This window comes from Myotis nattereri (genome assembly GCF_964212035.1).
Source record: "Myotis nattereri genome assembly, chromosome: 1".
In the NCBI taxonomy this organism is placed as follows: Eukaryota; Metazoa; Chordata; class Mammalia; order Chiroptera; family Vespertilionidae; genus Myotis; species Myotis nattereri.
This window is the reverse complement of record NC_138075.1, coordinates 184,076,040-184,090,185: the sequence shown is the minus strand read 5'-3', so window position 1 is coordinate 184,090,185 and position 14,146 is coordinate 184,076,040. Positions and strand designations below refer to the sequence as shown.

Genomic DNA, 14,146 nt, shown 5'->3' with positions numbered 1-14,146 from the left:
CAGCTCCTTTTTATCTGCTAGATTGAATGTTGCCTGATTCAAGCCAACTTGTGCTCAACTACACACTTAAAATTTGAAAAAATATGGCTCAGTTTATCTTTTAACATATCCCAGCGTCATGAATGGGCAGTCTTGATTTTCCAAAGGGAGCTGATAGTTTGCTTTCTCAGTGCAAATGCACCATACAGAACAGCGCGTTCCTAGGCTGTGTTAACTTGATCATAGACTGGAAAACCATACACATTGTTCAGTTTTGTTTTGTTTTTCTCCCAAAAGTGCAAATGATAAGGTGGAGCCACAGAAACCCTAAAATTAAGGCCGTGTTCAGTCAGGTCCCCCTCTTCTCTCCACACACTCACACCTTTGTTTCTGCCTCCAGCTCCCAAGGTGTCCAAAGGTCACTACGGGAGTCAGAAACAAAAGAACCAGTGAGCCCCTCCCTGCTTTAAACCGAGTTCCTCCTGGCCTCTGCGAGGCTGTGGGTTGGAGCCCCAGCTTGGAGAAAGGGGGGTGCTGAGGAGCGGATTCGCGTCGCCGCCGTCCCTGTGCCACCCCCCCCCCCGCGCCCCCGGGGGAAGATCTGAGGCTTGCGGAGTAGGAGAGAAGCCACGTCGCCAAACCACAGGGCCACCCACCGGGCTTCCAGATGCATCCCCCCAGACCACGTCCAGCTCCAGCCTTGGGGCGCGACCCTGCCCCCTGACGCTGGGGAGATCCCTCAGCCCCGCCCCCCGATCCCGGCCCGAGCCTGGCTCCTGGCCCCGCCCCTGCACTGCTCCCCGGAACCCGGTGGTGGTGGGAGCTGCTCCCCCGCCGGGCCCGGTGGGGGCGGACCCCGTCCAGCAGCTGCAGGACCGGAGCGGCGGGGGTGAACTCCGTCCGGAAGCCGGGGGTTCGCGGTCATGGCTCAGTCCGCCCGCACCCTCTCGCTGCTCCGCGGTCTCCTGGGCCAAATGGGGGCGCCGGGAGCGGCCGGGCGCTCGTTCCGGGCCTTTCGGAGCAGTGGCGCGAGGTACGAGCTCGGCCGGACGCGTGGTGTCCCCGGTGCTGCGCGCTCCGGGTGGGAAGGCGCGGCCGGCGGGAGGGGCCGCTCGGTGAGGGCACTCGTGGCGGGCGGAGCTCCCGCGCTCCGGGCTCGGGGTTTCGGGTGGCAGCGCGGCGCAGTTTAAGGAATCCATCACTTCGATGGCAAGCAGTAGGTTTGCGGAATCCATCACTTTGATGGCAAGCAGTAGGTTTACGGAATCCATCCCTCCAGGGCGGGGCGAGGCCTTTCTCGGCTCCGAACGTGGCCTAGGGACCGGGGCCTGTCCGGTTGGCCCGGAGTCGGGCGGCTTGGACGCGTTTGGCTCTGGGCTTCGGCACCAGATTGTCCCTTCTTCGCAGCTGGCGCCGGCGAGTTATCTGTGCAGGCATTTGAGTCCCTCGGGAAAGCTGCCGTGAAAACGCGTGGTCTGCGCATTTCAAACGTTTCTTTTTGTTGGGGTGATTGTAATTTGTCAACAAAGGAGTGGGCGCTGTCCCACGTGGGTTGTTATGCGTGTTTGGATTTCTGAATTCCTTCGTTGGCAATACGGAGTTAGGTCTTCCCCGGCCCTAACATTCTTAATGACTTTCAAAATCAGACATTCATCTTGAATTCTCCGTCTTTTTCTGCGTGACACTTCCCTAGCCGCGACTGAAGTGATGAGTCCTCTATTCGCTGCATCTCTTCGGACCTTGCGCGGACTAGTGTGGAAGCACAGGACAGCGGGGTTTCCACTCTGCGCCAGGGGCCCGCCAGTCACTGTGGTGGTTGCAAACGCCGACCTCAGGGGTTTAAATTCCATTCTCCTGACCCCAAGCCAGTGAGTTGAGAAGAGATTCCGTTTCCAGGCTTGCAGGGCTTCCAGTGATGCGCCGCTGTCACTGCCGGTTCCGTGGCCAGCGATGGTGTCTCATTAGTCTTTTTGTATCTCCATTGTTCAGCACAATACCTGGGCGACAGCAGTGGTCAGTAATGTGGAAATATAGCTGCTGCTTATTTAGTGTAAGTCCCCATTGCATGCATTTGGACGTAAGTCTTGAGTAGCTGAAACGAAAATGATTTCCTGTAGGGTGTAGTTGGGAAGGCAGTTCTCAGCGACAAGGTCTTCCACAAGAATACGTGAGAAAATAACGGACTCAGAGTTCTGGCTGTGTAAGCCCTGGTAGTGTCTGGAAGAATTTGCCAGGTGTTTGGAATTACTAACTTTATTACCTAGGAAAAGGAGATTCTGGAGAATTCTATTTGCATTACAATATTGAAGGAATTATCTACTATAGTTATTTTATCTACTTATTTAGATTTCAAAAAATTTTAGTGTTTCAGGGCTTCTTTCCGGGATGAGGATAATAACTTTTTTCAAATTGTACAAGTTGATTAATTTCTCGTAGCCAGCTTGATGTAAACAACCCCATTCACCATATCCTCTCCATGTGCATTTAATGGGAGTCACAACAGTGACAACCCAAGTATTTGGTTGTAGCCACTAGGTTTGTACAGATGCCCCCCCCCCCCGGATAATTTAGATATTTAAAATTTTTTATTTAATAGTCTCTTTATAATTGAAAACTAAAGGCCTGGTGCACAAGATTTGTGCACGGGGTGGTGGTCGGGGGGTGGTTCCCCTCAGCCTGGCCTGCATCCTCTCACAGTCTGGGAGCCCTGGGGGGGAGGGGCGTGGGTATGTCCAACTGGCGGCTTAGGCCCGCTCCTGCAAGCCATCAGTCAGACATCCTTAGCAGTGCCGCAGAGGAAGGAGAGGCTCCTGCCACGCCATCACCCCTGTGCTTGCCAGCCGTGATCCCAGTTTCTGACGGCACTCCCCCTGTGGGAGCACACTGACCAACAGGGGCAGCTCATGCATTGAGTGTCTGCCCCCTGGTGGTCAGTGCACACCATAGCGACCGGTTGTTCTGCCATTTGGTCGATTTGCATATTAGCCTTTTATAATATAGGATAGGACAATCTAGTGCAATAATTTTAGAAAGCTTTTCTTAATACAGATGAGAACTGTTATTTCAGCCCAGCTGCCTTTAGCCCCATTTGATGCAGATTATAACTGTATAAAAATAAACAATACTTTTGATAGTTTTTATTTTTTTAAGGCAGTGCTAATTAAGTTCAGATAGGGTGGTGTCTTTTATATTCTCCTGTTGGCACTGAATACCACATATAAAGGTGAGGATGGCTGTAAGGTTGAGAAACACCTGTGGACTGGTGGGTCTCTGGTGGGGAGGAATTCGGACAGTGTGTTGATGCTTATTGGTGTCTCTTTTCTCTTCTAGGGCCAGCAGAGAGAAGAGATTCCATCTTCCAGAGGTCGCCACTGTCTGCCTCCCCACTTATCCCCATCCTCAGTCATCATTTTTTAAATGTATAGTGACACATTAGTTGTCTAGTTCTTCATAGTGAATGTGGTCTAAATCTGACACCATTCCCATTAACTTAAAATTTGAACTTTAGTGTTATTCTTATTGAAAATTGTCTTTGAGTGTGATAAACTCTCCACTGAAAGATATTGACTCTTTGAAATGAACAGATTTTAGTATCAATTTCTGAGTTATATAGAGCCTTAAATGAAGGATGAAAATGTATTTTTTATTATTTTTTATATTTTTGAATAATTAGATACCTGCAATAATGGATATGTAAATACGGTTTTGGAGGGTTTTGTTTGTTTTTTTGACAAGTGAAATTTCAAGTGATATGTTTGACAGAATTTGAAAGTTACAAAATCTTGAAGTATCATTTAACATTTTTCTCTCAGTGGTTTTTCCTTTAAGATTTGCAGGGTCCCCCCCCACACCCCATTTATTTGTGAGAAATTACATCTTATTAATTGGAAGAAAATGTATTTAATGTCAAAGAAATAAATTAACTCTTCTATTTGTTGCAGCTTATTGTTTCTAAAATGAATTCCCTAAACAGCCCAAAAGTTAAAAAAAAAAAATTGTTGGTGATTAGAGTTGTCCTACTTTGTCTTGCTATGTGAGGAGTTTACAAGTTAAAAATGTCTTTGGGTTGTGAACATCACATAAGTCTGTCTCAGTGCTTTTCAATATATGGAGCCGGGCAGGAACCGATCCCATTTGAGTGGGAGGTCACACACAGACCTTTCAAATTAAAGTCTTGCTCAAAGCAGATTTGCGGGTATCCTGCAACAGGGACTCCCACAAGCCCTGCTGTAGATAATCCTACGTGAACTAAGTTCAGTAACTAAATGGATATCCCAAGTTGTTGTTTTGTGTTTATCCTGTTCTATTATTCCTAAAATCATTAATTTGGCAGATTTTTTTTCTTCCCCCTGCTATGATTCCTTTTAGCATTTAAAAAATGTGTTTATTGGCCTATAGCTCTTTATAGAAGCCTCACCTTTCTTTATGTCTCGTTGCCAATGGCTTTATAATTTTTGCAGCTAGGCTAACATTAAAAAAACACACCAAAAACCCTACTTTTTGGACTTAGAAAAAGATACTGGTTTATGTTATTTAAATATTAATGTCTTATAAAGTGGGTAGTTGAATTTAATAATTAAAAATCAAGTTTTATCATGAAGGCTGTTTATTTTTCTTCAGATTCTCCCCTCTGGACTTATTCAATATTTATATCTTTATAGAAGAATTACTTAATTAAAGATCTTTTTATCCTCATGTGAGGCTGAAAGGACGCAGACTTAAGACCATTACATAAGTTGATTTTCCACAGACTGACTTCAGCCAAGATAGAGTTAGTTCCAATGACTAGCAAAGACAGTTTCTCAAAATAATATTTTGTTTTGGTGGCAAATATGATAGTGTGGTTTTCCCATCTGAATGCTTTACCTAGTCTAATCAAAGTGAGCTATGATAGCTATATGGCTACAGTTTCGATTTCTCAGCAGTTCTTATACCATTTTCAATTTAGAACTTAAATATTTCACCATTTAACATCTTATATCTTAGGTTTATGTCTACCCCAGTTGTTTGGAGATAATATGTTATAATGTAATGAGTCCAAAATTAAGTTTTCTGATTAAAATGAATTAAATGCAAAACATAGACTAATATTAATCTCAGAATTTGTTACTCATGGGTTTAATTTCTATTATATTGTTAGTTCTAATTTAAAATCTTCAAATTGTGCCCTACAATACAAAGCAATTAAACTACCTTAGGACCTGAAGAGAAATTTGACTTGTTAATGATTATATTAGGCTTTTTCATAAAACAGTTCTCATAGAACAATTCCTGCTTTAAAAGCTGGTTTAAAGTGAGATTGAAACCTATGTGCTGAAGCAAGATGCTCAGTATTCAGACTGAAGACACTGTTAATCTTGGGTAGATTTTTGCATGGCGAAGGACTTTTTTATATACAAGAAAAGTCATGATTTTTTCTGTTTTCTATTTTGCTCTAGTTAATTGACACTTCATTTAGTTCTAATAACCAGAGATTAGAATAGTTATAGTTTATTTTCTGGGAAGTATCTACACTAATAAAAAAGAGAGATGCAAATTGACCATACCCTCATGGTGCCCACCAGCCAATTAAAAGTATTATGCAAATTAACCCAACAAAGATGGCAGGTTAATTTGCATATGCAGGCACCGAGCGGCCAGGGGTGGGGTGGGATGCTTGTGTCGTCACCATGGCAAAGAAGCAGGCATTCAGCACTGCCCCAGCCGCTCCAGGCCTCTGGGCAGCATGGGAAGGCGGAAAAGGTGGCTCCACCTGAAGCGAAGGCGGTGCTGGCAGCCAGGGGAAGGAAGGCCTATTCTTGCACGAATCTTCGAGCATTGGGCCTCTAGTAGGTAAATAAACAAGCTCATAGGAACAATACTAAATGCTGATGGCTTTCTGGTCCCATATTATATTGCTACTGATTATCTGAATATGTCTCCATCTGTTACTTAACCAAGACTAGGAGAGAGAGAGCCATTTTTGCAAATCAGCCAATCATCTCTTAGCCAAATCTCTTTATGTAAGGTCAACAGAGAACATTCCCATTATACAGTTGAGGAAATTGCATGCCTTTGAGTGCAGTTAAGTCACTTGTTCAAGCTCATAACTGCTCATTAGGGCTGAAACACAGGACTTCTGGCTTAGGGTGAGTAATTAGTACTGCTCTGGGCTGTCCTATACTCCTCTCCCCCATCCCCACGATTTATTGCTTCCTAAGGAATCCACATTTAGTGCTAGCCCAGCAATGTGGGGAGAAAAAGGACTGAGAGAGCCCTTGTTCTGCTTTCTTTGTAGGTAACTTGCAATATTTCTGCCTTTTCAGGAAATGTCACCTGAGCAAGTAATGATAGGGCAGTGATGGCGAACCTATGACACGTGTGTCAGAGGTGACACGCGGACTCATCTTTTTGGTTGATTTTTCTTTGTTAAATGGCATTTAAATATATAAAATAAATATCAAAAATATAAGTCTTTTTTTTACTATGGTTGCAAATATCAAAAATTTCTATATGTGACACGGTACCAGAGTTAAGTTAGGGTTTTTCAAAATGCTCAAAAGGTTCGCCATCACTGTGATAGGGTAAATTGTGTGAAAGATACCTCAAAGGTCAACTTAATTTGATGTCTATTTAATGGCAACATATCTCAAAGGTCAACTTCACTTTTGATGTCTATTTAATGGCAATGTGACTATGACTTTCTGACCAAATCAGCTCATTTTTTTTTTTAATACTAAAAAGAGATATCCAAGTAATGAAAATGACATTATTTAGAACTAGAGGCCCGGTGCATGGATTTGTGCACCGGGGGGTCCCCCGGCCTGTGTTGGGGTCCAACCCCAGAAGGTCCAGGGGTCCTCAAAGGTGTGGACGGAGTCGGCGAAGACTATCCACCCTCTTCCTATGGTGGGGTCCTATCCATCCCGAGAGTGGGGCTTACCTAAGGGTCCCTGTTCAGGCGCCAGATGCTGGGGTCCAACCCCAGCAGGTCCAGGGGTCCTCAAAGGTGTGGACGGAGTCGGCGATGAAGGAATGACACAGAGATAGCATTCAGTTGATCAGCAGCCTAGCCAGGATCTCTAGCCAGGATCTCCAGCCAAGTTCTGGTCCTGATCTCCAGCGAAGTTCTGGTTAGTATCTCCAGCCAGGTTCTGTGTCCATGTTCTCTTGATAGGTTCTCCAGCCAGGTTCTCCAGGTTCTCCAGCCAGGTTCTGTAGCCATGTTCCCTCGCTAGGTTCTCCAGCCAGGTTCTGTCCAGGTTCTCCAGCCAGGTTCAGTCACCAGGTTCTAGTCAGGTTCTCTTGCCATGTTCTATCCAGGTTCTGTAGCCAGGTTCTGTCTCTAGGTTCTTCAGCCAGGTTCTCTCGCTAGGTTCTGTCTCTAGGTTCTGTTGCCAGTTTCTGTCCAGGATCTTTTGCCATGTTCTCTCCAGCGAAGTTCTTCTGTCTCTAGGTTCTGTGTAGGTTCTGTCTTCTAAGTTCTGTCTTCTAAGTTCTGTGTTGTTACATCTGTATTTATACCAGTTGATTCCAATCCTATCAATCTCTATTCCAAAGGTTAGGGCGTTTCTTATCTCCATTCCAGGGAGTAAAGATTATGTAGCTTAAGCCTGATTGTTTGTAGTTAAAGTGATTAATTACCTGCCTGGCACTTAGTTAAGAGGTTTTATTCCCTCCCTAACTTCAGGGGAAAATCCCTACCTGGGGAAACAACCTTTCTCAGAGACCTTGGTTAAAACACATAGTGCCAAGAAGGTGAGCAAACATATTAAGAACAGTATGCCATATATGCCAGGTCCCTTGAAACAGCAAGGATGGACCGGCTCCCGGCAGGCCTGGCCTGTGGGGATTGGGAAAAACCGGCTCTCCAAAATCCCCCAAGGGGTCCTGGATTGCAAGAGGGCACAGGCCAGGCTAAGGGACCCCGCCAGTGCACAAATTTGTGTACTGGGCCTCTACTATGCATGTAAGATCTTTGGTTAATCTCTTCCCACCCCTCCTCCTCCCTTCTTCCCTCTGAGTTTCACCAGTCTCTTCCATGTTTCCATGCCTGTATATTGAGCATCTACCCCCTGGTGGTCAGTGCACATCATAGCTACCAGTCGAACTGTTGAACAGTTGAATGGTTGCTTAGGCTTTTATCTATATAGATATTTATTTGACTAACAAATATATTAGTGGACCTATAAAAAAGTTCTATGCAAAACTATTTTCTAAATTAACATTTTAAAAGTAATTAATTTATATTCTTATACATTAAAACAATTTAAAATTTTAATCTTAATTATATATTCATATTAATTTTTTGTTAAGAACTTTTCATTAAAAGTAACCATAAAATAAATCCAAAGGAAGCTACGCACTGGTCATATTTGATACACTGATATAAGCTTGGTGTTCATAATATATAAATAATGATTACAGATTAGAATAATAATCTATTAGAAAAATGGTCAAAAGAGATGAAAAGTCACTCCATGGAAGAGGAGCTCTGCATGGCCAATAAGCCTTTAAATTGTCCAACCACTAGTAATTAAGGAAATGCATGTTAAAACCACAATAAAATGGCATTTAATTAATTGGTTAAGTTAAAAACTTTGACAATATCAAGGAAGTAGAGCAATAAAAACTTACACACCACTGATGGACTTGTGAACTACTTTGGAAAACCACTTTGGAAAACAGGTTAGCGTACATTGAACACACATATGTATCCTATAATCCAGCAATTCCATTGCTGGGTATATGCCTTAGAGAAATATTATTATGTATGTAGTATATAATGTATGCTACATCTTTAATGTTTAAAATAGAAACAGTAGATTGAATTATAAAGGAAAATAATGGAATTATTAATCAAAATTTCAGGATAGTGTTTAATTATTGGAGAACATAAGGTTATTTGATAGGGGAGAGTTACACAGATGATTTCAGTGATTATAATCTTTTATTAAACTAAGAGGTAAGGTTAATTGTATTATTTTCCCTTTTCATATGTTTTATAAATATTTTGCATCTACTCATTTTTTTAAAAATATATTTTATTGATTTTTTTACAGAAAGTAAGGGAGAGGGATAGAGAGCTAGAAACATCGATCAGCTGCCTCCTGCACACCCCCTACTGGGGAATGTGCCCGCAACCAAGGTACATGTCCTTGACTGGAATCGAACCTGGGACCCTTCAGTCCGCAGGCCGACGCTCTATCCACTGAGCCAAACCAGTTAGGGCACATCTACTCATTTTTAATATAATTCAGGAAGACCTATTTTGAAGACATTGAAAAATATTTTAAAATAGATAAATAGATAGGTAGGTCCAGAATACTACCTATCTCACCATTTTAGTTTGCATATTTCTTTTAAATCTTTAGCCAGATGCATGCATATTTTAAGAGTCATGATTATCTATATACCTACAATTTTTCATTTCATACCTTCACTTTATACAATGGATATTTTCCCATTTTACTCTTTTTTATAATTATTTTCAGTGGCTACATAATTTTTAAAAATTATAATACAATAAACATTTTAACTCTGATAACTTCACAAATATTTAATAAACACATACGATGTGCACATACTCTGCTAAGTGTTAAGGATATCCTAGTAAACATTCACTTGCTGCCCTACCCAGCAATTTTAATAAGGAATTACAATACTACAAAAGAGGGGGAGCTGGGTGCCGTGGGAGCTCATAGAGGTAGTGCCCCAGGGTAAAGGGTCAGAGAACATTTCCCAGAGTACCTAAGCTGAGACTTGAGGTGAAGGAGGAACAGATATGGTAGGGCGATTAGAAAAGTAAGGAAGCGAAGGAAAAGTGTTTCAGGTCAAGGGAACAGGGTATGTGAAGATCCAGAAATAAGAACCTGGCGCAGCAGATACATTGAAATACAGCTGTGAGTAGTGTGGGACTTGGTGAGCTCTGTGTTCTTTAGCAGTGATGCTAAAGAAAGCTCATGCATGGGCTTGAAGGTACAGGAAATTTAGATCTTAGTTAAAACTTCCTTTTCTCAGTTTTTCAGGTTAAAAATTTTGGCATGTAATCTGATTTTTTTCCTCACACGTAACACCCAATCTAAGTAAATCTCAGTGGCTCTATCCTCAAATTCAGAATCATACTGCTTAGCACCCCCATTGCTACCACCCTTGCCCAAACCACTGTCATCTTTTGCCTGAGATGCCACCCTAGTGCCCCCACTCCCCTTGCTCCCAGAGACTGTCCTCCACCTTTTAACCAGTTATGATTGAATAATAAAAATTGGGTCATGGCCTTCCTCGGAATCTCCAAATGGCTTCCTACCTCACTCACAGTGAAAACCAACATCCTTTCAAAGGCCTGAATGGTCTTATGTAATCAGACATCCCTCCTTGACTTCATGCTCTGTCGTGGTCCACGTATTCTTTCCATGGCAGCCACTTACCTTATTATTCATTGAACATGCCAGGCACGCTCTTGCCTAAAGTTCTTTGTACTCGCTGTACAGTTTCCTTGGCTTGGAATTCTCTTCTCCACACAACATTCCCTCATTTCCTTCATTTATGCTCAGATGTCACCTGGATAATCAGAGAAGTGACACTATCTCACCTATGTAAAACGATAACCCTGTCCTCTCAATAGGTCCTTTCCCTCCATTTTTCACACATGATATATTCAATATTTGCTTTTTTCTTTTTTAAATTGCTTTTCTTTTTCAACTACAATATGGTTTCCATGAAATCGGAAAATTTATTTTGTCCACTATTACTTATGTTCCTGGTGCATAGAATAGTGCCTTCTATATAAAAGGTCCTTAATACATGTTTGTTAATTTAATAAACAGTGGGCATGTAGTGAAGAGTTTTACCAGGAAATCGACATGATTACATTTGGAAAATCACTGGCTGCAGTATAGAAAATGGATTGGCAGAGATCATTACTTTAACCAGGGAGTTAAATTCTTGCTGATATCAACAATGTGCATGTTGAAAAATTCATTTGTTTATGCACTAAGGATTATGTGAGTTAGATAATGTGTGTGTTTACCAGTTCTTTCAGTACATGGACTGATACAGGCATCATCCCATTGGGTCTCTACTAATTCCAGGTTACTTGATATATTCTTACTAGAGGCCTCGTGCATGAAATTCATGCATGGGTAGGGTCCCTAGACCTGGCAACAATCAGGGCCGATCTGTGGGGCGACTGGTGGGGCAATTGGGGGGCCCCTGCTGGCACCCGCCTTGGCTGGCCTAGGGCCTGCCGGCTGGGGCAGCTCCTGCGTTGAGCATCTGCCCCCCGGTGGTCAGTGCGTGTCATGGCAACTGGTCGTTCCACCAGTTGTTGGGCCGTTCGGTCAATTTGCATATTATGCTTTTATTATATAGTAGAGTATGTCTCCCACAAAGTCAGGCTTATTGAGGCTCTTCAGTGACTGAGGAAATCAAGAGGACGGCTCAGGTGCTACTGAAATGCTCAAAGTCTGTACTCATAATTGGGTGGCAGTCTTGTGGATATTTACCCATAAACACAAGCTAATTCAGGCTGTATCATCTATATATATAAAAGCCTAAGTGACCGTTAGGACCAGTCAACCAACTGGTCAACTGGTTGCTATGACACGCACTGACCACAGGGGGAATACAATGCAGGAGCTGCCCCCTGTGGTCAGTGTGCTCCCACAGCCAACCTCCCGTGGCTGGCCAACCTCCTACGGTCTCTCCCCCAGGGCAGTGGCCCCGATTGGCCCCAGTAGGGACTGGGCAAGATGGCCCCAATTGGCACTGATCGCGGGCCAGGCCGAGGGACCCCACCCTTGCACAAATTCATGCACCGGGCCTCTAATTTTAGCTATAATTAGCGAACTAACTTAGCATCTCAGTGCAATAAAGTAAAGTAGGCACTGTCACTCTCTCAGACCCCAACGTACAAACTGCAGTGAAGTTTAATCTGTATATTGTCTCTTCGGAAGCCAGGAATCAATTTATGCCAATGTTGACTCTGACATTCTCTTTGTAGTTTCTTGACTGTAATTATCCTGAATTATTTTCAGTGATTGTCTGTTTCACAGTAGCCTATGAACAAATTATTCTGTTGAACAGAGAATCAACTATAAGACATATCAACAGCAGCACTGCTATTCATATGCTACAAAATGCAATATGGAGTTTAGGTGGTTTTGTGTTTTAAAATATAAATGTATGTTCTTTACTATAAGAGTGAATTAAAGTTTATTAGCATATAAAACTGTTTCTGCAATCCAGTATTTTACCCTAACTGAATATTGCTGACACAATTTAATTTATGGAAAGTATTTATTGTTTAACTATCTTTTATAAATGAGCCATGCTGGAATTAGTTGCTGTATCTGCAACCTTAGTATTATTTACTAATATAGAAGTCTTTGTTCTCTTAGTATTAAAAGGCCACTAAATTAATTAATAAAAAATGAGCTCTAGAAATTCATAGTAAATAGTGAAAAAAGTTTGTTACTTAATCTTGAAAAATAAAATTTAAACTCAAAAGTAAGTGTATTTTATCTTAACTTGATTTAGTCTATCATTATAATTATGTACTAATTATTAGGATGTACAAAGACATAAACTATAAAAACTCAAGGAAAAATGAATACCCTGAATAGCACTGTATATTAAGAAGTTAAACTTATAGTTTTAAACCTCTCTATAAAGACACCTCAAAGATCAGATATTTTCACAGGTGAATTCTACCAAATATTTAAGGAATAAATAATACCAATTTTGCAGAAACTCTGAAAGAGGATGGAGTACATCCTAACTCATTCTATGAGGGCATCATCACCCTAGTACAAAAACCATATAAAAACATTACAAGAAATGAAAACTACTGACAAATACCTCTCATGCACATAGATGCAAAACAAGTAACAAAATTTTAGATGAGATCCACAATATCTGGAAAGGATAGTTGCATTATGACCAAGTGAGGTTTATCCCAGGAATGCAATGTTGGTTTGACATTTAAAAATCAGTCAATGTAATTCAACATATTAACACACTAAAACCAAAAGTCCATGGGATTATATATGATAATTTCAATAAATTCAGAAAAAAATTAGATAATATTCTGATATAAGCTCTCATCTAACTATGAATAGAGCTAAATCATAGAACTAAATGTATAACCTGAACCCATAAAACTTATAGAAGGGCACACTGGAGAAAACCTCTGTGACCCTGAGTACGGCAAAGATTCATTATACCAATACCAAAGGCATGATCCATAAAAATAAAATTGATTGAAATACATAAAAATTTAGAACTGATATTCCAAAGACACAGTTAAGAGAATGAAAAGGTAAAGCACAGACTAGGAGAGGTTATTTTAAATCACAAACCTGATATAGGACTTGAATCTAGGATATTATGAATAACCCTCACAACTTCAATAATAAGGAAATAATCTATTAAACAATGGGCAAAACATTAAATTACACAGTTCAACAAAGAGGATAGGCAGATGGTAAATAAGCACATGAAAAGATGCTTAACATCAGTATTCACTATAGGGATGCAAATTAAAAGCACAAGGAGATACCAACACACAGTATAGGCACTAGTATGTCTACAATGTAAAAGACTGGCAATACCAAGTGATGGCCATTATGTTGAGCAACTGGAACTCTCATATACTGCTTGTGGAAATGTAAAATGCTACAACTACTTTGGAAAGCAGGTTGATAGTTTCTTAAAAATTTAAACATATACTTACCATATGTTTCAGCCATTCTGCTCAAATTTTGTGCAAGAGAAATGAAAGCATATGTGTATACAATGTCTTAAAGATGAATGTTCCAGACAGCTTTATTTATCATGACCACAAACTGGAAACAATCCAAATACCCATCAACAATTGAATGGATAAACAATTTTCTGTATATCCATACAATGGAAAACTACTCAGCAATAAAAAGAAATGAGCTATCGATACATGCAACAACATTAATGAATCTTAATTATGGTGAGTGAAAATAGATAGATAAAAAGGAGAGTGTAGTGCATAATTTCATTTTTATAAAATTCATGATGATACAAACTAATATGGAGTGACAGAAAGCAAATTAGTGGTTGCCTGGTGATGGGGGGGTGGGGGGGGGGCGGCAGTGGAGGTACATGGCAGGGACATGTAGAATGGTGAGATTACAAATGGAGTACCAGGAAATTTGGG

At 41.3% G+C, this 14,146-nt stretch overlaps 1 protein-coding gene across 2 annotated transcripts in view; it reads left to right on the top strand.

Annotated features, from left to right (window-relative positions):
- Positions 1–651: 651 nt before the first annotated feature.
- The window catches only part of MTHFD2L (methylenetetrahydrofolate dehydrogenase (NADP+ dependent) 2 like), a 110,793-nt gene continuing 97,298 nt past the window's right edge, over positions 652–14,146 (top strand). For both annotated transcript variants that reach the window (XM_081114022.1, XM_081114021.1), the window contains exon 1: positions 652–1,012. In XM_081114022.1, coding sequence (XP_080970148.1) covers positions 903–1,012 — 110 coding nt within the window. In that variant the 5' untranslated portion in view covers positions 652–902. The remainder of the gene's footprint in view (positions 1,013–14,146) is intronic.